The sequence below is a fragment of the Rhyacophila brunnea genome, unplaced genomic scaffold (assembly GCF_057557595.1).
Source record: "Rhyacophila brunnea isolate RB1 unplaced genomic scaffold, BYU_Rbru_1.0 scaffold_9, whole genome shotgun sequence".
Classification (NCBI taxonomy): domain Eukaryota; kingdom Metazoa; phylum Arthropoda; class Insecta; order Trichoptera; family Rhyacophilidae; genus Rhyacophila; species Rhyacophila brunnea.
In genome coordinates, this window is record NW_028233361.1 from 19,616,270 (window position 1) to 19,642,514 (window position 26,245).

Sequence of the window (26,245 nt, forward strand, 5' to 3'; positions counted from 1 at the left end):
CAATAAAGTGAGTGTCATTTTTTTTTCCAGATGATTCGTCCATATTAATGTCATTGGATAAGCCCATTAATTATTATCAATGTATATTTAATATTCCTAATTACCAAAAGTTCTTTCCGTTGTAATAGAAGGTATCTACATAAATGGTAGTGCAGTCCAGAAAAATGTATTAACATATTTTTTTCATTGACAGGGTGCAAGAAACCGACGGCTCTTACTTCGAAAGTTTCACAGCACTTTCTTGGAAGCAAGAGAACAGACGACTGGCCGCTCTGAGGGCTGGAGAAGCAAGATCTGAACAGCCTCCGCCATGTGAAGCTGCATTGGGAGTTCCTCGAAAGTGCCAGGACATGTCTCCTCATGATAAAGAGGCACTTTATGTAGAGGTTAGCATTTATATAACAAATTATCTCTTTAATTCTCATTTGTTTGACTTGGCTATCAGAATTATTTTAATTTTTACATATTACATGCCTAGAAACAGATATTTAAATATTGACATGCGTAATTATTAGGTAAGATAAATGTATATCGATCAGTTAAACGACCTTGTGCGATAGTATCATATAAAATAGCAAATACTTCGTAAAATACTTTTTAAATAAAAATTTACAAAATTTTTGCATCATTACCTTGTTGACGACTTCTTAAGGCTATACTTCAGCTGAGGCATGATCTAAAAAAAATGTGACTAGGCGATGCGCGGATTGTGCAAACTACGCAAGCCGTACGAAATATAATTTGTCATAAAAATTCACATGCGTCCTTTTAATGTTATGTTTATTATTATATTCGTTATAATAATAGTATATTTATTGACATGTTTTCTTTTTCAAGTACATGCGGAACGTTTTTTAGTCATCACGATTTAAGAATATATTCCTCCGACGCCATCACAAAACAAATTGACGTGCTCAGAGGTCTAATATCGCTCTCCGACTGGCAACGCGGCTGAAATTACGTCCCACATACTGCTGAAAATTTTTTGCTGTTTCTCTTATGTACGCTCTTAATCACTTTCTTTAAATTTATAGCGATTTCAGTTAATTATTAGTAAATTCAGTTAAATATTTAAGACGTATAGCTTTTTAATATGCATGAAATATGTATACCAATCACACGGTAGATTTACTGAGGCATCCTTCGTTTTCATCAAGACTTTAAATTTAGAAGATTGGAGTGATGTTTACTTAACAATAGAGAAAAGTCAATGAAACTTGACTTAAAGTTTCCAATGTGTTCGTGATATGAACCGTCCTTCAGTATTCTTTTTATTTTATTATTACTTAAATTTTCTGTCTGTAAAGTTTCATACAATATGAATAAGTATATAAGCTTTATTATTGTGAAAAACTAAATAAATATACATTCAAAAAAATGGGATAAATATTTATGCGTTAGAATGCGTAATGAAAATACTATTATACTTATGATATATGCAAAAAAATGCTCTAATTTTCCATGCAATTTAAATTAAATAAATCAGACACCAGTTAAAAACTTTATAATTTATCGAATACTTTATATTATACCAAATGAAAAATAAAATTAAAGTATTTTGTCTGTCTGTCCATTAGTTCGATTATAATTCAAAAACTACTGGACTGATATTGATAAAATTTAAACAACTTATACACTACATTAATGGTATTAGTTTTTTAAACTTATCTTATGTAACTTATCTAAACGTATCTTGATTTGTGATATCTTAAAAGAAACTTCTCAAAAATAACGCACTAACAACTGTATAGATTGGGCGCGTTACGCGGGTAAAAAACGCGTTCGCCTAGACACAAAATGCAGATAGTCGCTAGTTATCAATAAAAAAGTGTATGATAATATGTTTTATCTGTTAAATCGTCTCTTTATTTTTACTTTTCCTATGACTAATGACCATGCTATTGTGGAGAATTTGGATACCATACGGCACTACCAAGAATTTCTGTCCCTTAACAATATTATCGCATATCCTTTAATGATCTCACCATTCCATATTCCATATTCTACTTATCTACGTATCTACGTATCTTCTAGAAAAGAGAGAGCTGATTGACTAGAAGAAAAAGTAAACCATTGAGGTACCCGTAACTCGTGGGTGAGCCAGGTCCAACTTAGCATATTTATCTACGAGAGATATATTATATAAGAGAGATATAGTCCGCTTTTTCCAGATCGTTACTTTAAAAGTCATACTAGAGTATACTCATATTATTATCCACCATAAGCATCACTGTTCTAGAAACTTATATGTGATATAATATAAGCTTTGATAAAGTGGTATTTGGTTAGTACATAGTTGTAATATAACTTTGAGTCGCAGGATATTCTGTATTGAGTTAAAAGTTGCTCCAGCCATTCCCATTCTGACAACAAGCTTTTTTTACAAAGTGCGATTTACCGTAAAGTGCATCCACAGGTATTCAACACTGTTGTATTATTCTGGTTCGGCGGAAGATAGGTATTACAGATGAAAGACGGTAGTGGTTGTTCGTGATGAGAAGGCAAGACTTTACTTACTTTTGCAAATAACTACAAGGGTACAATCGATGCGATATAATAAATACAACGGTAATTCGATGCGATGTGTCTTTAACGGAAACTCGTAATCGAATAATATGTCAAATCGATTGACCCGCTATTTATTGACCGGCGCACTATGGAATAATATGTTGAAATGATTATGAAATAATAATAATTCGTAATGTTATGAAATTACGGATCCGCTATATCATAACATTACGAAATCGTATTATATAAATAAGTACGTGAAAGATAAATATTTAATAAATAATATTATAATTGAAATCTGGGTCACAGAAATCCAATAACAGTAATCAAGAGTTCTAGATCGGTACACTTGCAAATGGTATTTTTATGTAAAGTTCTGCAAATGTGACTTCTAGACTTTTAATTCAAATGTACAGATTAGCCTTACCAGATAACGTATAATTGCGATTTTATAGTCATGGTCAATTTTCTGAACGGTCAATGTCAAAAATTAGGAAATGTGACGAGTATACATTTATTAGATAATGTCGGACTACGACCTCTGAGTAAGATTGACAACGACTACAGCATAAACCCGTCACGTTCAGTAACCCTTTGCATACATAAGTATACCCTCTCATGAAAACGAACCCCCAAAATTACTACGTCACGAGAGACCCAAAATCTAATTTGGAGACTGCCTCAAAAATATTTCCCTCACGGGGGGCTAAGGGGCTGGGTGAAATAAGAGATGCAAACCGAATAACTCGTAATTTTTGGCGAAAATCTCGCAATCTTCTCACGAATTTCCACTTTATATAATATTATTTTTTTTACAAAAAATATTAAATGCCTATGTCGCGTTATTTGGTTTTCGGGGAAATTCTCGAATAACAACGAACCGCGCCTATACTACTCCCAACGAGACTTTAGGGTACACCGTAAATAAAATTCAATAAATTCACAGTAAGTATGTACCGACCCAATGGTGCCTGTGAATTGTAGATAATATAATATATTGTCTACTATATGGTACCTAGTCAATTTTATACTAAACAACAATACACAATATTTCAGTGTACAGTTGAAAAAAACCTGAAATGTGTACTTTTGTTAATTATGCAAGAGAACTGTTTTAAATTTAGAGATTGTTTGTATCTTACTTGATAAAGAATGTGATTTTAAAAATAAGGTGGGTCGTAATTATTGTATAATTTAAATGATTTTTTGATAAGAAATATGTATTTACAAGTTTTGTTAATCCATGTTTCCAGGAACAAAGATTTTCCATATTTTTCAGAGTATCATGTTTTGCCATATTATGTTCAATTAGTATATTGTAATTATATGGTGAAAAAGAATAACATTACCTACATGTGAGATAAGTGGATAATATAAAACTTCAATAATTATCAACTTTAACCATCTTAAAATAACAAATTACGTAATTATTACAATATCTGGTAGCAAAACCGTATATATCAAGTTATTATGTATTGTCATATTATAAATTTTAGTCAAACTTAAATATCTAAAGATGGTAGAATAAGATAATATTCTACATATCAACAACATCTGCATGCGTTCAAAATATTTTGGAGATTAAAAAAATGCGAACGATCGTAAATCTAGTACTTACTAAAGATCGTATGAGAAATTGGCTTTTGCCAGCTTATAGATCTCAACGATAAGAATATGGTTATTTCTCAATTTTGTAAAAAAATATCTAAATAAGGTTTTACTATCTGACCATTGATTTAATATACTTAAAGCTGGTTTTGTATACTAAGATCAGTGATACACAATCTTTCTATCAAAAGTTGTTTTATAATTTTCCAATTGTTTCAGGGTTATATAGGATACAAGTATCATGGATATTGAAATATTTTCTTCAGTGTTGAAATAAAAAGAAACAAAAAAAATAATGTCTATTAATTGTTTAAACGCAAAACTTAAAGCGCATATGTCATAATATGTGCCATACACCAAGGTATAGCAAAGGTCATATAGATTTACTCTACTGCGTATAAAAATGATATACTTACAGTAAAATTAAATTTAACGAATAGAACCATCATATTTTAAAAATTAAGGTAAGGTATACAATTATACAATTAGCTATGCTACGAATTTTTTTAATCTTGTGGCCAACCAAATACCAATCACTGCCACTATACAAACCAGAGAATCAATAGCGTCTACGTGTATCTAAACCCAGGTTACGTCGTTTCGTGTCAGACGGTGTCATATTTTTTAGTTTTATTAACTTTAGTCAAGAAGGTAAGTGACTTCAAAGACTTCAGGTGTTACGGCATCTTACATCATGACTCTCCCATGATATCTATATTATTTATAGTTATAGCCACCTGGGGAAAGTCTTCAAAAGATCTCTGCTTCAATTAGAGAGAAATAAATCATGGACAATCATCTGATAACTCAATTCGTAACGACCCATACGTTGAACTAGTTTTTGCAATCGTATTATATTTATGACATAAAGGCAAGCCAAATCTGAGACCAATAGAGATTCACAAGGTATCAGCGATCGAAATATAACATTTTACTAACCGGAGCGCTCGATAATTTTCTCAAAATATTGGTGTGCACAAAGAGATTGGGAGAGTCTTTCAATCTCTTTGGGTGTGCATGATTTTTTGTTATGTACCTATCCACTGTCATATTAATTAAACTTTCAATATGAATATCCACTTAAAGTTAAAATAAATCTTATTTCTACTATTATCTGTAGCCAACAGAAAAAATATTGAAATCGCTCTAACAAAAATGTAGCAAAATAATACTAAACCTTATTATTTATTTTGGTCTGACATGATATTTATTTTTTTGGATAAGAGTATTATTGCATTACAGTGATTGGCCAATGCGCCATAATACATAATAAATACAAATTATCAAAATGACTTAACTACAAATAACAACTAATATAACAAGAAAGTAGATAAGAAAGTATGTGCTTATGTAGATATAAAAGTATTATTAAAAAAAAAATAGGTAATAATGACATTATAAATACATTTTTTATCAACTTTAAGAAAACATGAGTAAAGTAAATGAATTTAATTATTTTATTATGAATTTACAGTGAATTTTTATATTTTTTGACGTGACGGATTATTATTTTCAAAGATATCGCGAACCGGAACTGCGCTCTGGTCTGCTCCGGTCCATTTTAAAGCCCTGCAAGGTATTATCGTTCAGAAGAGTTTAAATACTACTCGTAGTAATAATTATTTAAATAAATCGACTTATGCTTTATTCAGTCAGCATTTGTGAATAAGTAAGAAATAGTAAGTAGTAAATTACGCAGAACGTTAAACGAATGATGGCCCTGCGATTTTTTATAGTAAATGGGAAACATAATTTTATTTAGCTTTCCTAAACTCTCGTTGGTACGACTACTCTCTGATAGAAACGTCAGATTTGTCCAATTACTTTTGAGACGTTTTTGAGAAAAACACTCTCAGGCGTGACTTTGTATTATTATTTTGAAATTACATACAATTAAGTGATGATAATTTTCTTCGCAATAATCATTGTGCAGAATATTAAATTGTTAACATTGAATATTTAAAAATATAATCTGAACTCATTTCGTGACAGTAATTCTGATATTAAAATGCAATTTATAATTTAAGTACCTACTCATTTTTAAGCATTTTAAAAATACACAATTATTTATAGTTACCCAATTTCTTATTCTGATAATATGAAAAGTGTGGTTTTAAAACATTTTTATTTTATTTTTCAACTTTTTTATATTCAAAATATTTCATAAGCTATTTTATCTCAAAAAATATTACTACTTATTAAAACTACTTATATACCGCTGATGTGTTATAAAAATATAATAAGTACTTAAAATGTATATATATAAAAATATAATAGTAAAATATAATACTGAATACAATTTTAATTTAAAACTATGCCAGCTTTAATCGCCAAATGTTCAGCCTTCTCCGAAAAGCATACTGCTACAACTAAGAACATAAAAAACACACACAAACAAACAAACAAAAAATCACATAAACTCATACAAATATTAATAGAGGCCGGAGCATTAAGTTATTATCTAACAAGATTTAAATTTGCGGACGATGACTGCTGTCCAATGTACACGTTTCAAACAGTGTAATATGTCATCAACGACTGCCCAATACTAGAAAAAGAGCGATGGAGTCTCAGAGCCAAAAGACAGTAGACAAAATAATCACGAAATTGACCTAACCAAACACCTCACGAAATACTAAACAACAAATTAACACGAATATTTCAAAAATATGTAATTCTGGCAATTAAGAACATTAAGAAAATCAACAGAGGAATATAATTAAACGAAAACCTCACCTGAATCCGTATTTTTTTTTAAATATTTGAATACAAATGCGAATATATAAATGATTCAATGCCTCTTAGACTCCCACCTTATATGAAAAAACAAGGGCAGGGTTTGTAATAAATTGATTAAAAAACTATTAGGTACATACTGAATATGAAATATATTTGATTAAATAATAATTGAAAAATTCTTATGAATATTGTTTTTATTTCGTTTTTGTTCAAACGAAATTGTTTTATGTATTTTTGGAGCTCGAGACGTCATAATATGAAATAAAAGCGGCAAATTATATTTGATACACCTTTTAATTCTTTATTATTAAGGGAGAAATGTTACTGGTTCAAAGGATTTATTGATTTACTTTATAATCAAATAAAAAAATATACCTTATCTAATTGAAATTGTGTTTATATTTTGTGTGTTCATAGGTTGTTTGTTGAATTTATTGGAAATATCTGGTTCTATAATGTATGTATAGGAATGATTTGTGTTCTCAATAAGGTTCAAATATATGTTTGTCTAGCTCTAGATAAATGAAAATATTTGTATATATTATATTTTTTCATTTAAACAGTGGATTGATTTTTAGGCCACGTCAATATTTACAATACCTGTACAAATAAACATTCAATAAATTTAATATTAAAAACAATTGCGTAAAAGAAAGATTCGTAAAATTAATTTTTCCTTTTTCAATATGTATTTATTCAGAAAATGTTGGTATTATAACATAACAGTAAGTAGCCAATATTCTACAATACACGTGTTAAGAATGCAAGAAAATATATGAATAGTAAAAAAATAATTATTAATAAAAAGAAAAATTAAATAAATAAATAGTAATGTAAAATGCCGAAAGTAAATAATTGATGTCTAAATAAGTTTGATTATTAATTAAAATAATTTTTAAAAAACGAAGCGCTAGATAATTTTCCAAAAATATTAATGTGATGATATTTTTGTTATATAAGTATTATATGTACCTTAAATGTATATGTCTAATAACAAACTTCTGTTTTGAACATTCTAAACTTCTAACATTCATATCTACTAAGATCAGATGAAAAGTAAAAACTGTTGGCGCCGCAGGTTAAAAAAAATCAACGAAATAAATTGTTAAAAATTATTTTATTCACTTTTTTCTTTTATCTTATACAGCCTATAAGCAGCACATGGTTAATCTACTCCCATGGGTGTTTCTGCCTTGTACTTATAAATAAATAATTCATCATTATAATTACTAATAGTATACTAAATATTTCTGAAGGAGAAAACATCATTAATTATTAATTATTATAACAATTCGTGCAATCATGTATATTTATAGCAATAATTAATTATTTTTACTACGGTATTAGACTTTTTAGTTAGCAAGAAATAATGTACTGACCACCTAAGTTGAGATTATAATAATAAGCGTTTCATTTTTTTGTGTGGGTATATATTTTTATCCGTTCATGGTTTCGTATTTTACCATAATGAAAACAAAAGAATTATGATAATCGAAAAAATGCTTTAGATGGTTTCATTATTTTTTGAAAATAAATTTATAAAAATAGCAACCTAAATCTATGTTATAATTCTTCTTCTTTTTTATTTGCCACTATATCCAAAATATGGATTAGGTATATAGGCATCCATATTTGGCCATGTATGTTTTCTGACTTATACGTGGTGTAAATGAGAACTATACCATAATTGGTAGTTTTGACCTCTGTGTCCCGAAAACTTATAAATCGGGAGCATCAGTTTTTTGTTCTCCTAAGATGCAGAAATAACCTGATATTAATGATGCCAATTAGAAGGCCAATAATTCTGTTCAACCAAATCGCTTCGGATGTTGATATATTCCGCCTACGTGAGATGAGATAGGTGGGTGTTGTTTTATAAATTCTTAAAATACGGTCCACTTAGTCCATCTGGTGTACTTCCCATGTATCTGTCTTATAATTTTTGTACCTATTGACTCTTTATTCTGTTTTAATACTATTTCTTTGTTTTTTTTTAATTGTCATGGGAACGTTTGGAAAGTCTCGTTGTTGAGGGACAAGACCGCTGTGATTTGTGATTGGCGATGACCAGAAGGTGTTAATGGACAGTCGTCAGGAAGAGAGATGAGAAGACGAGATTTGGTGGTTGCTCCGATGGATGAAGGAGCGAGTTTTATTTGCAGCGTAAACAGTCGGTACAAGAGTATGTTACAAGAGCGTTATGTTACAATACTTATGATACTGTTCCGAGGTCCTAGTCTCGGTGGAACAGAATTCAGTGTGAAGTGACTGACACGAAGTTTACTGATTGGACTGAGATTAATATTGATACTAATAAGTATTTAGACTGACTAACTCAACAACTTTTTTTTTTTTTAGACCCGCTAATGGTCATATCAATGCATGAATATTCGGTAAATTCGGAGTCATTGCTGATGAAGTTTGCAATTGAGAAATCTTCTGGCCTCAGCATTATTGCACTTCAAACGTTTCGGTCCCATCGAAGAATGTCACGCGTATAGTATATATTATTATGTTGACTGTAGATGAAATGATTGTGCGATAGTTTAAATGACTTGCTAATAATTCTTACACTGTCGAAACAATGCTGACAAGGCCCGAAGTCATCGATCGCTACAAACGTCTTATATGTATAATTTGTAAAGTTCACTATATTTAAAAGAATAAATTATGTAAGCATTTTTTAAATTAAATTATACACGGAATAAAACTAAAATCTATTCATTAATTAATCTGAACTTTGTGCTACAGATCCGTCAAGTTTTTAAACGCTATAACAGATACACGCACAAACTATTTTATCAACAATTCTATAATAAAATTTCCAAGTCAGTAAGTCCGCCTTATTAATTTTTTTAATAATATCCTGTAAGACTACCGTTTTTATCGATTCTAAAATGTTCCATAAAAGATATGAAGAGCGGAATATCATTTCCTTTTAAATGTTTAATAACCCCTCTTCACCCGGTTATAGGACTTACAATGGTTCCTTTTGAAAATAATATCTAGAATCGATTTTTTAATATACTAGTACCTATCTTACATCTTTTACATATCTCAGTTTTCTTACAATTCAATTTCATTCTTAACTAGACTCAGTTTTACAGAATTATTCCAGTTTTCGTTATGAAACACAATATCTATATTAGACGTATTTTGCGTACTTTCTCTACAACAACAGAAAGTGTCAGTTATTTTAGAAGCGGCATGCTTTAATGACATGCCAACCTAGTTGTAATAATTAAATGAACATGAACTACACACCGTTACCTATTAATAGCGTTTTCATATTAATACTTGATATGGATGCCTCAACCAAAGGCAGAGGCACACATATAATATGCCTTTTTTATAATATTAAATGGCGAGTCGTGATAAATGCTCTGATTTCGAACCATTACACCAGTCAATTCTTAACTGGAAATGGTTGCTTCGCTGGCAGGCTCTATGCGCTTGATCTTGTTACCCGTTCAATATTTCTATGTTGCGAAGAAATACAGAATATAAATTAAATCATCTGGGAATATCTTAAAATATATATGCAAAGGGAAAAGTTGCTCAAGGGTACAACTAGCTGTTACACCCATTGGACAGTCCAACTTGGTTACCACAAAAGCCAATTTTATTGCATTTAAAAAAACTGTGACATATTTTTACTTTGATTTCAGCAGTTTTACATTAGCTTTTATTATTTACTACATTTTTTTATTTTCTATGTGCTTTTTACTCCCATGGGTACTATCCAGTTGATGTCATATAAATTCAGTTTAAACACACTTGAGTAGATGGCGACCTCAGTGTTGGATAAGTGCTCCTGAAACATTTTCAGTTATAAAAAAAAGACTGGTGCTTCACATCAAACGTAGAGTCCAGTGAAACGCCTGGTTAAGACTAGATTTAGTCGGGGTGGTTGTGGTGGTTAGTGGGGCCGATATTTCAATAATACTAGGTATTGTTAACCAACGTAATGTGATTCAATCCCACTCTACTCTTCGAATTGTTTCACGAGTTTTTTCCATTTATAATTATTATTATACTTCGAGACAACAATACACAAAACCAACATAACCAAATCAGTTCAGTGAGTGGCACCTTTTACTAGACTACGGAAAAAATCTGTAACTAATGTGAAGTATGTCCCTTAGAATATTAAATTATCGGAAAGAATTATATTACTGAATAAATTTTAATTAACTATCAAATTGACCGTTTATTTGCTTCATTAAGTTTAGTTTCGTGTTAACGTATTGTCACAAATACAAAGCTGGTGGATTTTGAAAAGTGTTTCCTAGTATAATCATACCAAAGCTATATTCAAAATAAATTCTGCCAATACAATATAACCATTGTAGTAATGGCCGGTACACACCTGTGAGAATTACGCAAACCGTGATACAAGAAATGTGTGGCTTTGCACGTATTTGTTACAAACATAAAGGATTTCACTGTTGAAGCATGGAGAGGCTAATAATATTTGGGCACATGGAGTAATTGTTATTATGAATTTAGTGGCGTGATCTCTTGTATTTTTATTGTTGTGGTGCTTGTACCTTGAAATAATGTGTTCGACTGCTGCAGTTCGTAAATGTATATGAGGCAAAAAGGCGCTTATATACACATTTTTAAGACATCTCATGACATGTTAAATTGTTTACTTTATACTCAATAGAGTAAATCCCTAAATATAATTTGTCAATTATAAAAAAACTTCCCTTGTTGTTGTTAAACGATAAACTGTATGCCACCTCAATTCAGGCTTTTTTTACGATCTTTATTAAGGGCTGATATGCTGAGCGTAGGTCAAAATGGAGCTTTTATTGCATTTTGCTACATGCTTTATATGTACATGCTTTCAAAATACAATAAAAGCTCCATTTTGACCTACGCTGACCATGTCCCCCCTTAACGTATAAGATTTTTTCATAGTACACATATATTTATTTTTACGCACACGTGTGACATAATATGAGATTAAATAGACACCTATATAATGGAACTGAAAATATTTTAATCTCACAGTCAAAAGTAAAACAATCTAGTTTCCTCTTCTTTATAGTATGTGATAAGTTTATATTTTCCTATAATATCGTGGCATTTTTTTATCTTGTCTTTCTATGATATCTTAAGCATGTGTATACTCAAACTCAAAAGATTGGATCATTTTGCTGATGGCTCAGTTATAGATGTGTATATACAAGTATAGGCTTCACAAATTTATTTTAAAATTTAGACCGGTTTTGTTAAATCAGACAGGTGAACTTTACAACTGAAAATATTTAAAAAAAATCATATAAACATTCCAACAAAAAAACAATATTAATTATTAGAAGAAAGTGTCCGGAATCTTTGGATGATATGGACTTTTTCTGATTACTTTCTCCACGAAGTTGTGAGTTTTAATTTCCTGGCGAGTGTTTCCTCAAACAGGAAGATGCTCTTCGATGCCGTTTTGCACGTCGTTTGATTTTCTCGCTCATTTACTGCAATGTTATTGAGTTTTTCAATGTGCCAATCAAAGCCAAAATTCAATATATTTGTCGCCGACAGAATATTTTTTTACCAAAAAGGTCTTATATTTTACAATACAATGCTATTATGTGTTGTATATAATATATAACATATAAAATATGAAATTTATTATTCTTACAGCTGGCTTCAGTTAAAAATATGATAACCTTTAAAATAAGTGCTTAATATTGATGCTTGTGCAAACATTAGTGTATATGGTATCGAGTCATGGACCCTGAAGGTAAAGGAGCAAAAGACAATTGATGCCTTCGAGTATTGTTAGCGCCGAATGCTTCGTTTTTCTTGGACAGAGCACGGAATGAACTATTCAATCATCCAGAGATTGCAGATAAAGGAACGGCTCTCAAAAATATGTATTTAGGTATATTTTTCGGGGCGGACCGGATAACCTGGAGAGACTGGTGGTTTTGGATGGCCTCCAGGGAAAATGATCCAGATGAAGAACGTCGGCGCACTGGAGCGACCAAGTCAAGGAGCTGACTGGGACACCATTCATTCTGTCCTGAGAGAAGCGGAAAATCAAGAGGGATAGAAAGTCTTGGTCGCTCAAAGAATAACACAATTCAAAGGTGGTCATGATCATCAGCTATGAGGGTACGACCAAGAAGAAGACAATTAGTAACACATACATATATCACGAAAAATTCCTCTTAGAAGTCAATCTAAGTAATTATAAGTATTTGGAAATATTGCAAAGGTAAATTTCTGTGTTTATAAATTAGTAGTGAAAGCAATGTAAACGACTTTTGTTTATATTTTAAATTTTATAAAGTACCAAAAACCCGACAGATATTGGTAAATATATGTAATAAACACATTAAAATATAATTATTCATGACAATTTTACAAATTATCAATGTTTCACATCATATAATATTCGACATTGACTAGAGTTACTACATTATATAATAATTAGCTCTGAGATTAAGTATTATGTTAACAAAAGACGTATCGAATTTAATATTGGATATTATGATATTATGTAGCAGTGGCGTAGGGTGCACAAATGTTTTGTACACAAAGCTTCACAATACATTATCAATATTGCTAAGTAATATTCATAATCTGATGATAATTTTCAGTTGAGTAACTTTAATTCTTGTAATAGTTCTATTTTATTCATATTGCAATGCGTACATATTTTTAGAATAAATTATAGCTAACATGTTATAAAACCACGCTCTATACTATTTCATCAAGTGGTTATCAAAATTCAATTGCTAATTAAGAAAATGAACTTATTAAGTAGAATATAGTAGGTAGTATTTTTTACAATAGTATCTCTACCAGTAAAAGTCACCGCAATCCACTGATATATGTATATATGTATGACAAATATATAATATATATTTACTTACTTCATGGTTAAATACAATGCATTTGATTCGTAAAGTAAATATGTATTTCAAATATTATTACCATTTGTGTATTTGTAATATTAAGTTAATATCAAAATTACAAATTATCTATTACTTGTACTAATATTGATCGCCTTTTCCGCCTGGTTTTGCCTTTCTGTTGAAGTTATCCCTTTCCTCAAAAGTTCATCACTAAAAAATGAAAGTCTTCAACTTTTAATTATGTATAAAGATAAAAAAAATTCTAAGTATGATATCGGAATTTAAAAAAAGAATAATCGATATAGAACTTCAGAAAAACTTTTAAATATGAATCTCAGATAAAGAGAAAGCAGATAAGTTATAATGAGTATTCAGTGTTCATGAGTATTATTTTGCAGAAAGATTTTATAATAGACAGAATGTAAGATAAAATTTATAATTGTATTCGTACCTACCTGAAATTCAATAATAACTATGGAAAGCTTAATTTATCAAGGAGGATGATCTCAGGTGAGAAATCAAAGAGGATACGGGTAGATTATTCAAATTTGCGACAAAACGTAAATTTCACCACAATTTAGATGATCATTCATTTTCAACAATCTTCTTGATAATACACAAGGAAATGTTAATATTACCTACATAATAATTATATAAGTAATATTCTGTGTATTTATAATTCATAGATTTTTAGCTATCAGAGTAGTAATTTGAAACTTTCGTATATGTGATAGTGCTTTTAATTAATACATTATACTCGTACATTCATCTTGATTTATTGAAAACAATACGTGTAAATGTGTAGGAAAGAGAAACAGAGAATAAGTTTTAAAAGGGATAAGGTGAGGGAAAACATAAATTTAAATACAAATTCTAAATAGACATGCAAATGAATAAATCATTTATTTTAATTGGGTCGTGAAGAAAAATAAATGATGATATTATACTCTCATAATAATTTTAAATAATATGCGTACAGTTTAGTAGAATTTCAAATATATAGAAAGCATTAAATGACATTACAATTCACTTGTGATAGATTTATGGAATTAAAAAGTATTGTATCGAATAGGAAATACGATTTTGAAAATGATATATCTATGAAAATGACGATATTTATAAAAGAGTATGCTCGATTCAAATTGAATAGCTTGAAAATAATTTTAATTATTTGCAAAGACTAAAAAGTTCCGTGTTATATAAATACTAGAAAACTTAATATAGTTTTGTAGTATTGACATTATTCCGAGGTACTATAGTTTTAAACTATAGTACCTTGGTCATATTATCAAAGGAAAACGGATGGTATTGTAGCTCTAAAGAGCACGACAAAACAATGATGGTTGTAGACCTTTGATAGAGGGTAACACAGAAAGTAGAATAATACACACTTTTTTTACGTGTTTTCTTATAACTCTAAGTTAAATATAAATTTTATTTTTCAAGACTGTTACATTGTTCTGTGGTACGGCGAGGCGATCATTCCAAATAGTGAGTCCATTAACATAGCACATAAGTGGTGCCGCGGGATCAAGCATGCATTTTAAATGAAGCTCCGTCATCCTTGCAGAGGACAATATCTTTTGTTTCACAAGTTTGATCCCATTAAAACCCGCCAGTCGCGGGGGCGTGCTCGGTGGATAAAATAAATGGGTTCGCCTTGTTGATTCAACATTTTAACGAGTATTAAATTTATCAGATTTGAATCATTTTAAACAGGTTTTTTATTTTTCTTCTATTGGTGCCAAATAGTAGTCAATTTTACAATCTTGGGATTAGAAATTAAACTACCCAGTTATTCTCCAGTGTCTAGCCGCTAGCGTATCACGAGAGGAAGTATCTGAAGTGAGGCGTCTGCAGTTTTTACCCCTGGAAATATCTTTGAAGCAGTTACATTGATAACAAAATTTTAACATTTATGCAAAGAGTATATTGCATAAAATCTATAAAAATTAAATTAAATTAAAGTAAAATTATCAAGCACTAAGTAAAAAGAAAATTTTGATATAGGTATCTTGACAGCGTGGTAGCTAATTGCTATTAAAAAATACACATCGAAAATTTCTGCAATAAAAAAATCGCTTGAGGTGCTATTTTATTTCAACAATAATAACATTTTGAATTATGTAATTCTGCAATACAATTTGATGTGATATAATTAAATGATACTTCATGTCTCCAATTTTATTTTATAATTAATTATGTTTAGTGTATTTTCTGACTTTAAAGAAATAGTTTTTTTTATCCAATATGGCGACATATTACTTTGCTACCACAGAATGGGATCGCGATCAATGCAACATAATATTATTATGATTCAGAGTATCGACAACTCAATATTTTAAGCAGGATAATTTAAAAATACAAAAAAATGCTCAAATTACCCTAAATTTAACTCCGCGGAACCCATTTGGGAAGCGTTTCTATAGAGCACCAGACTACTCTTAAACTTAGCCATAGCTAGGGGGGCTGATAAAGATCCTGGCCGGGGGCCCACTTCAAGTTTTGGGGGCCATACTTGGCAATATCTATTAAATGTAACATTATAACTTCTACTTACTTTCGTGGTACCGCATAGGATCAGGCGAGATTTCAATATAGGAGTTTGGTAAAATCGAAGTTCCTTCGTGGTAACGAAGTTAACTTATATGTAGCAATTAGTTCATATTTAAAATGATTTTTATTCAAGAGCATCCCTACAAATAAAAGTCACTGTATGATACTCGTACTAATTAAAATGGTATTATTTATTCTTATTTAGATACAATGACTTTTATGGTTTATAATATTAAATATTCTGTATAAAAACATTAAAAAATTGTATGTAGCCAGGTTACTTAGGTAAAATAATATGTACCTACTTTTTGGGAATAATAATATAAAAACTCATTTAAGTACATCACTTCGAGCATAATAAAGTTTGCGACGAGAGATAAAATATAGTGACGTTTCAAAATGTTTGATAACTCTTGCGTAGTGTATGTAAATTTGAAATAACTTAAATGAAATCTCAAGAGAGTTTTAAAGTTCGCTATAAACATTCTAACTCTTGCATTTTCAATGCAATTCCCTTGTCCATCATATAAATTGGCAACACCGCGATGTTTCGAGAGACTACGAGCTAACTCAGTGAAAGTGTAGAATGTTTAAGTATAAATCCTTCAATGTGTAATATTTTTTAACTTTGTTTGAAACCTACATTGGTACATATTGCATCCATAACAAGGTATATTTAAAATTTAAAAAATTACGACTCTCTTATATAATAAGTAATAAGATATTTGTTAGCAGTAAAATACCGTCACCATGATGAAAATTGACATTTAATAATATTAGATTTATTTGTAGTAGGGGCACGTATTGAAATGGTCACTCTTTATAAAATCATAATTATAATTTTAAAAAAAAATGATTTATACATATATATATTATATAACACCAATCATAATTTGTTGACGTTATAATAATAGATATACCTATATAGTTATATAAAATACATTGTTTTTCGACCTTGTCCGATTCTAATAAGATCATAATATGGGCCTCTACAGCGTAGAGGTTTGTATTAACAGGAAATGGATGTCAGCCACTTGCTCAACCTATTAGGTACATGCTCTGACTCATACACAAATTGAAAAACAATATGTGTACTTGCCAGACCCAGGATTTGAACCTGAACGACGCTATAGTCCGACGCTTAAGCCGCGCGGCCATCGTGGGTGTTGAATATAAAATATTACACGTGTTTTATGTTTTGGAGGTTAATACTTTTATAATTTGTGGTAGGTATATGAGTGATCATGTATATTCTGTATACAAATTATATGTATAGTGTGAGTCGATATATTTTTTAAACATAATTACTTATCGGATACACTTTAGTCATTTAGTGGCTATATTATTATGAAGGGACAGCAGTCTCAGTGATGAAAGGGTCATACGAATACGAAAGATATTTCAACAATATTTTAAAATTATATCCTTGACAGAAATCATGTTTTTTTTTACCAAAGAGTATATAATCTTCTAACATGGGCCTCGGCAACCAAAAATTTGCCATGTTAGTTGATGTGTATAATATACATATCTATTTTACCACAACGAATATCGGTTTTCACTGATAGTGTCGGAAGATATCTATGAAATGTTCAGTCGTAACGGTTAGACCTATCGATTACATTATGAGTTCGATATATTTCAATGGCTTCTTTCAACAGGCATGAAAAATATCTTTTGTTCTGACCTAGTATTTGTATCATAGTCAAAGGTAGCATCTGTATCCATTTCGGGCTCTTTCAATCAATAGATAATTTCTAATCAATCTAAATTGTGTATTATTAGACAATTTTATTTATTCACAAGTTTCTTCTTTTATTCAACAAATAATTCACTAATATTTTTTGAGAAAAGGCGACGCCCGGTGTCAATATAAATAATGTTACCATCTAAAATATGTGAATTTTTTTTTATAAAAATACGTTATTTTGAATTATAAAAATGTTACTTTACTCTTCGAACAATACAGCGTACCTAATATTGTAATGCATATAGTATGTAATCGTGAGCTTTCTTATCGGTCCTAAGTAAGATTTATGATTTCGTTCGCGTGAAGCTAAGCTTTTGTGGGAAAACTTTCGAAAAGAAATAAGCAAGCATTAACTCTTTCAAGGCCACTCAAAATAAACTATAAAACAATTTCAGTGAACTTGTCTCGGCGTGAAACAAAAAAGGCTTATATTTATTGGGAGCACTCTTCAATCGCTAAACTTACCTTGCAAGGCGTGCTTTTGTAAATATCAGTCGGTTATTTATTTAAGGGTTTAAATAAAATAGTTCTTGGTTAATGAATAATGAACAAGTTAAAACGTTCAAGTTTATATTGTTGAGGGTAAGAAATTATTTGTTTTACGACAAGTGGCGAATTATTTCGGAAGACTTGATACGCGCCCTGTCCCGATAAAGTTTATTTCAGTTTTAGTTTAGTTTTATTAAGTATATTTTAGTTGAAATATCTTAAATTTTCTATTAAAATAAAGTATAGCAACATATTATATTAGTTGCAAACAATAAACACAATATAATCTTCAATAAATTCAGATGTTTTAATTTAAAAAAAAGCACAATATTATAATCCATAATCTAAATAATTAAGTAAAAATTATTGTGAATTCTTTCAATCACTTAGAAGGACAATATGAATTTAATTGTTTATTTACCACAGTCACATTAAAATTTCATTTATTTATTTAAGAAAAAAAATATTAGATCTACGGGCGGCCCTCGTTGTGCAGTGCGTAAGGCGCTGACGTTCCCTCTGGGAGCTCCGGGTTCGATGTCGGTGAGGACACAATATATTTATGTGATTTTCTCATCGCCTGGGTATTTATGATTGTTCAAAATTACTTATAAACCACTTTGTACGAAAGAGCCAGGGCATAGTTTATAATAAATAATAAAAAACGTTAGATATACAGTATAATATATATTACCCACATGAGAGAGAAGAAGAAAAAATAAAAAAACTATTTTAAAGAGTAAAATAAAATTTGAAAAACAAAATATACAGCACATTTTTGAAAATGTATATGTCTTTGGGGAGCGCATTGATTAGTCTTGCACCCCTCGCTAATGATACCTGATAGGCTTGATATGAGGAAACAATTTTGACTCATACTAAGTCATGACTGCAACCAGGTAATGAGAAATAATTCCTCTAAATGAGAGTGTTTACATATGTACAGTGCTAGTACCCAGTAAGAATATACCAACAATCAACATTCGTACTTTTACAAATATTTTCATTAGGTAATATAAAAGTTATTATTCAAAGTTCTCTATTTGAAATTGTATACTTCTCATATCAATCTACCATGTAAAATAGGTGGCTTGTCAGGATATTGAGGCAGACCAATTAAACAACAGTATCAATCACACTTAGTAGACTTTGGTATCGTTTTCAAAAGATCCCTTTCGGCTATTGACATGTAGTTATACTAACCCAAAATTAATTATTTAGGGCGCCACCCAAGTTGTTTCAATACTTGAGATAAAATATTACATCTACACCATTATGATCAGCAAATAAAAGAAAATGGATATTTTCAAACACTGTTTGAAAGTGCGCCAAGTCCGTGTTTCATAATTATTATTTAAAGCTTGGTTGATTTCGCGCGTGTTGAAGTCAACCGATAAGGGAACGTTCAATATTGAAAAGGGCGTCTCCCATGCTGTAGCATCTGGTAAACTCATGACAGTGCCACAGAAATATGTGCCTTATGCGGAATAAATTAAAAAGTGAGGTACAAGTAGCGCTACGTCCAATTTTATGTTGCCTATATTTATTACATTTAAGAGTTTATTGGCTGAAATTAATTGCCATTTGGTTCTAATTCCGACGTAGAATACAACAGAAAAAATAATCTTACGTTAAAACGAATAATTGGAGCTTTAAACATAAAAACGTTGTTTCCCGAAAATATTGAATTATGGACTTGTTGCTTTTTGTAATTAGACACCTCATTTATTGAATAATACACTTTCTGAAGTAACATATCTGACATTTTGGACATGATGCAAGTTTCTATACATGAGTACAGATTTTCACATGTTTATTTAGATTTACGTGTGCAGAATAAATTAGTTATATTTAATTTGTCGCCACAAGAAATTATTCTTCCGTACGAACGTACTTTATAATAGTACATTCTGTGCTACGGTAACCATTTTGAAAAATAGCGGACACTTTCCAGTTTTAAGCTATATCTCATAAACGGCCAAACTATTAGAAAATATTTCAAAAAAACTTAAAGACAATTAAAAAATACACAATTGACAATAATTTAAACTAATTGATGATACGAAATGCTACCTTTAATATTAGGGATTGGTAAAGCAATACAAATAATAGAAACATCTCTTTCTATTTATATTCGTGGCGTAACAACCCAACGTAGACCTTGGCCTCCTCAAGTCAACTTACCCAGTTCTGTCTATCATCCGCGATTCTCCACCAATTCGGAATTCTAATCGCTGGTGTATCTTGGATCATGCCATCCAAACACCGCAAATCTATCAACACTCCTCCGCCCAAATCAATAACCAGCCGTAGAAAAAAAATCGATGATTTGGATTATAATATCTTTTAATATGTCTGTTATAATATAATATTGAAAAAAAAGCTTATAAACAACATACTATTATTAATATGAAGTTTTACTGGGTTAATCATCCCCGAAATATTTCTTCTATTTTTACCGTTTCGCAATTGTTAAAAGTTTACGGAACACAGAACTAGATTACTTATTATTATTTATATTCAATACAGTAACTGCAAAATATATTATGTATCTCAGTTGCATATATTATTATATCAAAATAACATGTGAGAAAAATGAAAAACATTTTCACGGTGTGAAAGTAGACCTCATTCTATCCATTACGTAAAATTCTAACATAAACAGTGATACGGAAAAGAAAATCCTGAAGTACAAAACGATTCCAAAAAATGCCTTCCAAGGCTGCAACTATGTAGAAGCCTTAACTGAGCTTAAATAGACCAACGACAATAAAAGAAAAGGGTTTTTCCGTTTTTTTTCTCTTTTTTTCGTTTACCTCAAGGGACAGGTCGCTTTGACGAAGTTCATCTCCGTAAATTTACTTTCGGTTACAGGGCATGTCCTCGAGCCCACAAAACTAAGTTAAACACATTACAGGTAATTTATTGTTAGTTAGTTAGTATACAAGTACGAAAACAGTTAAAAAATATTAAATCATACAAAAAAAACTTTTCATAGCGGCAATGATAAACATAAAAATACACCTATTATAAACATAAAATGTTTTTTTATTCAACAAATAATTGACAAGATTTGAGAGCGTAACATGTTTTATTGATATTGAATTTATTGAAAAATGAAACTTATGAAATATATTTATTTTGTTTACTAGGTGCTATACACCATTGCAAATACTGTGGGAGCCCCCGCACCTGGTGGTCAATTCGCCCATTACAAAGAGGACCTACACCTGTATGCACAGAGAGCCTTCGACATGGCACCCGAGAGGCACTACCGCTTGCTGCATGTGGCAGGAGAGGAGAAGCCCCCCATCGTCGTCCTGTCTGTTGCCGTCATCGAGGCGGATGGGTTAGAAGCCAAGGATGCTAATGGTGAGTTACACTCCTAATACAACTTTTTCTTAGGTTATAATAACTACCAGTTATTTTTTATTTAAATCGCAGGACTAATCTGTTAATTGGTATGGCAATTGGACAGAGTAGCAAGAGGAAAAGCAAGAGAAAAATGCTGTTGCAGATATGAAAATAGAACAGAACCAAGCTGGAACCCGTGACTCTGAATCTTGAGAACTCCTAGACGAAACCTCGTAAAATAAGATTCTAAGTGGTTCAATTAGTACATATATCTCAAAAATTAAACATCTTCTTCTTCTTTTGGTACCGTTCTCTATGAAACGACTGCGTTGGCAACTAACTTGCAGTTTACCTCCCTTTGTCTTAAAACGTCCTCGTTGGTAACGTGTCCAGCCCAGGATATCTTCATGATACGCCGATTCAGCCAGATCTTGAAAATCTTCAGACTTTTAGTCGTCCGTTCTTTTAACGTCCAGGCTTCGACTCAAGTTGACGTCGACCAGTACGGGGATCTCGATTAGAGAAGAGATCTTATGTTTTTAAAGGGCTTTTTGCTATATGATCTCCTATATATTATTATCTTACAGCTTTGCCCGTTTTTGCGAGCGATTGTGTGCCTTATTCGTCATGTCTAATAGGTTTAAATGAAAAATCAGCTCTCGGATCGTGAAATATCGGTAAACCATAGTTGACAGCCGTTTGACGAAATTCCACCCGAAGTCGGTGATTTTTATTCATTTCCCGATACATTTTCCAGCGACGCCACTTTATTGACAACTGATTATGTCGGGAATTTATTTTTTCACAATGTTTGCAACACTTAAACCGACTAACCAAAGATGGCCGCTTTAAATTTAAAATGCGTCTTAACCGATATATACAATCAATTTTCACAAACTAATCATAATAAGATTAACAGATAAACATATTAGAACTGATTTATTTAAATTTTTATGAATTAAGTTCTTTGTTTAAGTTAAGTTTCTACACCTCTGACGGAAAGGAAGTCTTTTGACACTGCGCGTATTTATCACGCTATGTATACTAAATTACGGTATTTTAATTGACTCACCACATGTTTACTTATCAGATGCATTCGAGTAACTACAATTTGAAGTGAGCACAATTTTGTAAAACTTAACACAGTCACAAAAAAATCACTTTTCAAAACTAGGTACCATCCGTCATTTGTTGTTCATGTTAAAAACAACAGGTGATATTATTTACGTCTCACAATGATTTAAAACACAACTTAACATTAACTCACATTTATAACAAGTACCCGTAGATAACTATAATTATTCAAATAAACAATAACATTTATACGAATTCCGATTAAAACTGATCATTTCATTGAAACGCGGGCGCACGAAATATCGGCGTTTTAACATAACCAAGGAATAATATTTCCAAATTTAATGTCACTTTTTTTTTTGTACGGCTGTTGAATGAATTTTTTTTGAACCAATCAAACTTATATACATTTAATTAGCTCATTATATAACCCAAAAATATTTAAAAGGTATCAACCAGTGTTGCCAACTAAAATTTTATAAGTTCAGTAGATTTTTTGAATTTGAACAAAATTCAACGATTGTGTTTAGTAAAAGCGTGCATATTGACACAATCTTACAAGTGTCTTTTAAAAAATCATGTAAAAAGTGACTTTTGTTCATCACAAATATCATAACTTCTTCTTTTCCTGACAAAAATTTCAGTAGAGCTAATGAAATTCCAGTAGATATGGCAACACTGACTATGCGATCAACCCAGCAGTGTTGCCAATATACTGAATTTTTGATTTTTTTCGAAATTCAAGAAATCTATTGATATTTGTGTTTCTCCATAATTGTAAATTAACTGATGATTCTTTTAATAATAAACTTGAAATGATTTACGCATGACCTTTTTTGATGGTATACACTTCTAAATTGACATATAAAGCATTGTTACTCTACCCAAGAGCGCCATTTTACCCATTAATATCATCATTGTTTACAGTAAATTAATATTATTAGTTATTGTTATTCTTATTAGTTTTAAATCATATCTAATAAACCACATTTTCAAAATCTACTGATATTTTATGAAATCTACTGAATTTTTTGTAAAAATCTACAAAATTTAAAAATTCAGTAGATAGACATGGCAACACTGACTATGATATCAACCCAGTGTTGCCAAGTCAAAATTTAAAATTTCAGTAGATTTTGACAAAAAAATCAGTAGATTTCATAAAATATCAGTAGATTTTGAAAAATGTGGTTTATTAGATATGATTTAAATCTAATAAGAATAACAATAACTAATTATATTAATTTATTGTAGGTAAGCAATGATGATATTAATGGGTAAAATGGCGCTCTTGGGTAGAGTTACAATGCTTTTTATGTCAATTTAGAAGTGTATAACATGAAAAAAGGTCATGCGTAAATCATAACAAGTTTATTATTAAAAGAATCATCAGTTAATTTACAATTATGAAGAAACACAAATATCAGTAGATTTCTTGAATTTCGAAAAAAATATCAGTTGATCTACTGAAATTTCAGTATACATGGCAACACTGATTACCATAGAATATTATTTCAAAATTTGATAACGTAACATTTTTTTATGGCTGTTAAATGATATTTTTTTAAACCAATGAAACTTATAATTATACATTCAATTAGCTCATATAACCCAAAAATATTTAAAAGGTATTAAACAATAATTGGTGTTATACATATTATTTGAATCATTATCAACCAGAATCAATCAACTGCTGGATAAAGGCCTACCTAGCCTGAATCTATTCCTTTCTGTCATTTGAATTGCTGTATTTATCAAAATCGGAGATATTATATTTATCTACATATTCGTATCGTTATCATCATCATCATCAACTAGGATCAATCCACTGCTGGATGAAGGGTTCCGCAACCTGATTCTGCTACTAGCAGTTAAACGAATTTGTGATACTATACTTATTTATATCATCCTTATCGACATCCACCTGAACCAATCCACTACTGGATTAAGGCCTCCCTAGCCTGATTCTATTCCTTTCTGCATTTAATTGCTATATTTATCAAAATCGGTGATATTATATTTATCTACATATTCATATTGTCATTATCGTCATCGACCTGAACTAATCCACTGCTGGATAAAGGCCTCCCTAGCCTGATTCTACTCCTTTCTGTCTTTGGAATTGCTGTATTTATCAAAATCGGTGATATTATATTTATCTACATATTCATATCGTTATCATCATCATCATCAACTAGGATCAATCCACTGCTGGATGAAGGGTTCCGCAACCTGATTCTATTACTAGCAGTTAAACGAATTTGTGATACTATACCTGTCATTTGAATTGCTGTATTTATCAAAATTGGTGATATTATATTTGTCTACATACTCATATCGTTATCATCATCATCATCAACTAGGATCAATCCACTGCTGGATGAAGGGTTCCGCAACCTGATTCTACTACTAGCAGTTGACCGAATTTGTAATACTATATATATCATCCTTATCGACATCGACCTGTATATACTACCTACATATAATACCTGGTGATATTATATTTATCTACATATTCATATCGTTATCATCATCATCATCAACTAGAATCAATCCACTGCTGGATTAAGGCCTCCCTAGCCTGATTCTATTCCTTTCTGCATTTAATTGCTGTATTTATCAAAATCGGTGATATTATATTTATCTACATATTCATAATGTCATTATCGTCATCGACCTGAACGAATCCACTACTGAATAAAGGCCTCCCTAGCCTGATTCTACTCCTTTCTGTCTTTTGAATTGCTGTATTTATCAAAATCGGTAAAATTATATTTATCTACATATTCATATCGTTATCATCATAATCATCAACTAGGATCAATTCACTGCTGGATGAAGAGTTCCCTAGCCTGATTTTATTCCTATCTGTCATTTGAATTGCTGTATTTATCAAAATCGGTGATATTATATTTATCTACATATTAATATCGTTATCGTCACCATCGACCTGATCCAATCCACTGCTGGATAAAGGCCTCCCTATCCATATTCTACTCCTTTCTGTCATTTGAATTGCTGTATTTATCAAAATTGGTGATATTATATTTGTCTACATACTCATATCGTTATCATCATCATCATCAACTAGGATCAATCCACTGCTGGATGAAGGATTCCGCAACCTCATTCTACTACTATCAGCAGTCTGACGTGAATAAAACACCCATCCCGAAGAGAAAACTATGGCGCCATCTATGCATACTTCACAATTATATTAAAATCCAACACCGCCAAGCCGTCTGCAAGACCTAGCGAGACAGACTGGCGAGAGCCAGCTGGCTCAGCTAGTCTGTAT

The 26,245-nt window shown here is 30.8% G+C and overlaps 1 protein-coding gene across 1 annotated transcript in view; it reads left to right on the top strand.

The window, feature by feature from the left end:
• unc-13-4A (BAI1 associated protein 3) overlaps positions 1 to 26,245 on the top strand; it is a 218,672-nt gene that overhangs the window by 74,421 nt on the left and 118,006 nt on the right. Inside the window, exons 3-4 of the mRNA XM_085959557.1 lie at positions 194 to 386; positions 21,672 to 21,891. Of these exons, the coding sequence (XP_085815683.1) occupies positions 194 to 386; positions 21,672 to 21,891 (413 nt within the window). The remainder of the gene's footprint in view (positions 1 to 193; positions 387 to 21,671; positions 21,892 to 26,245) is intronic.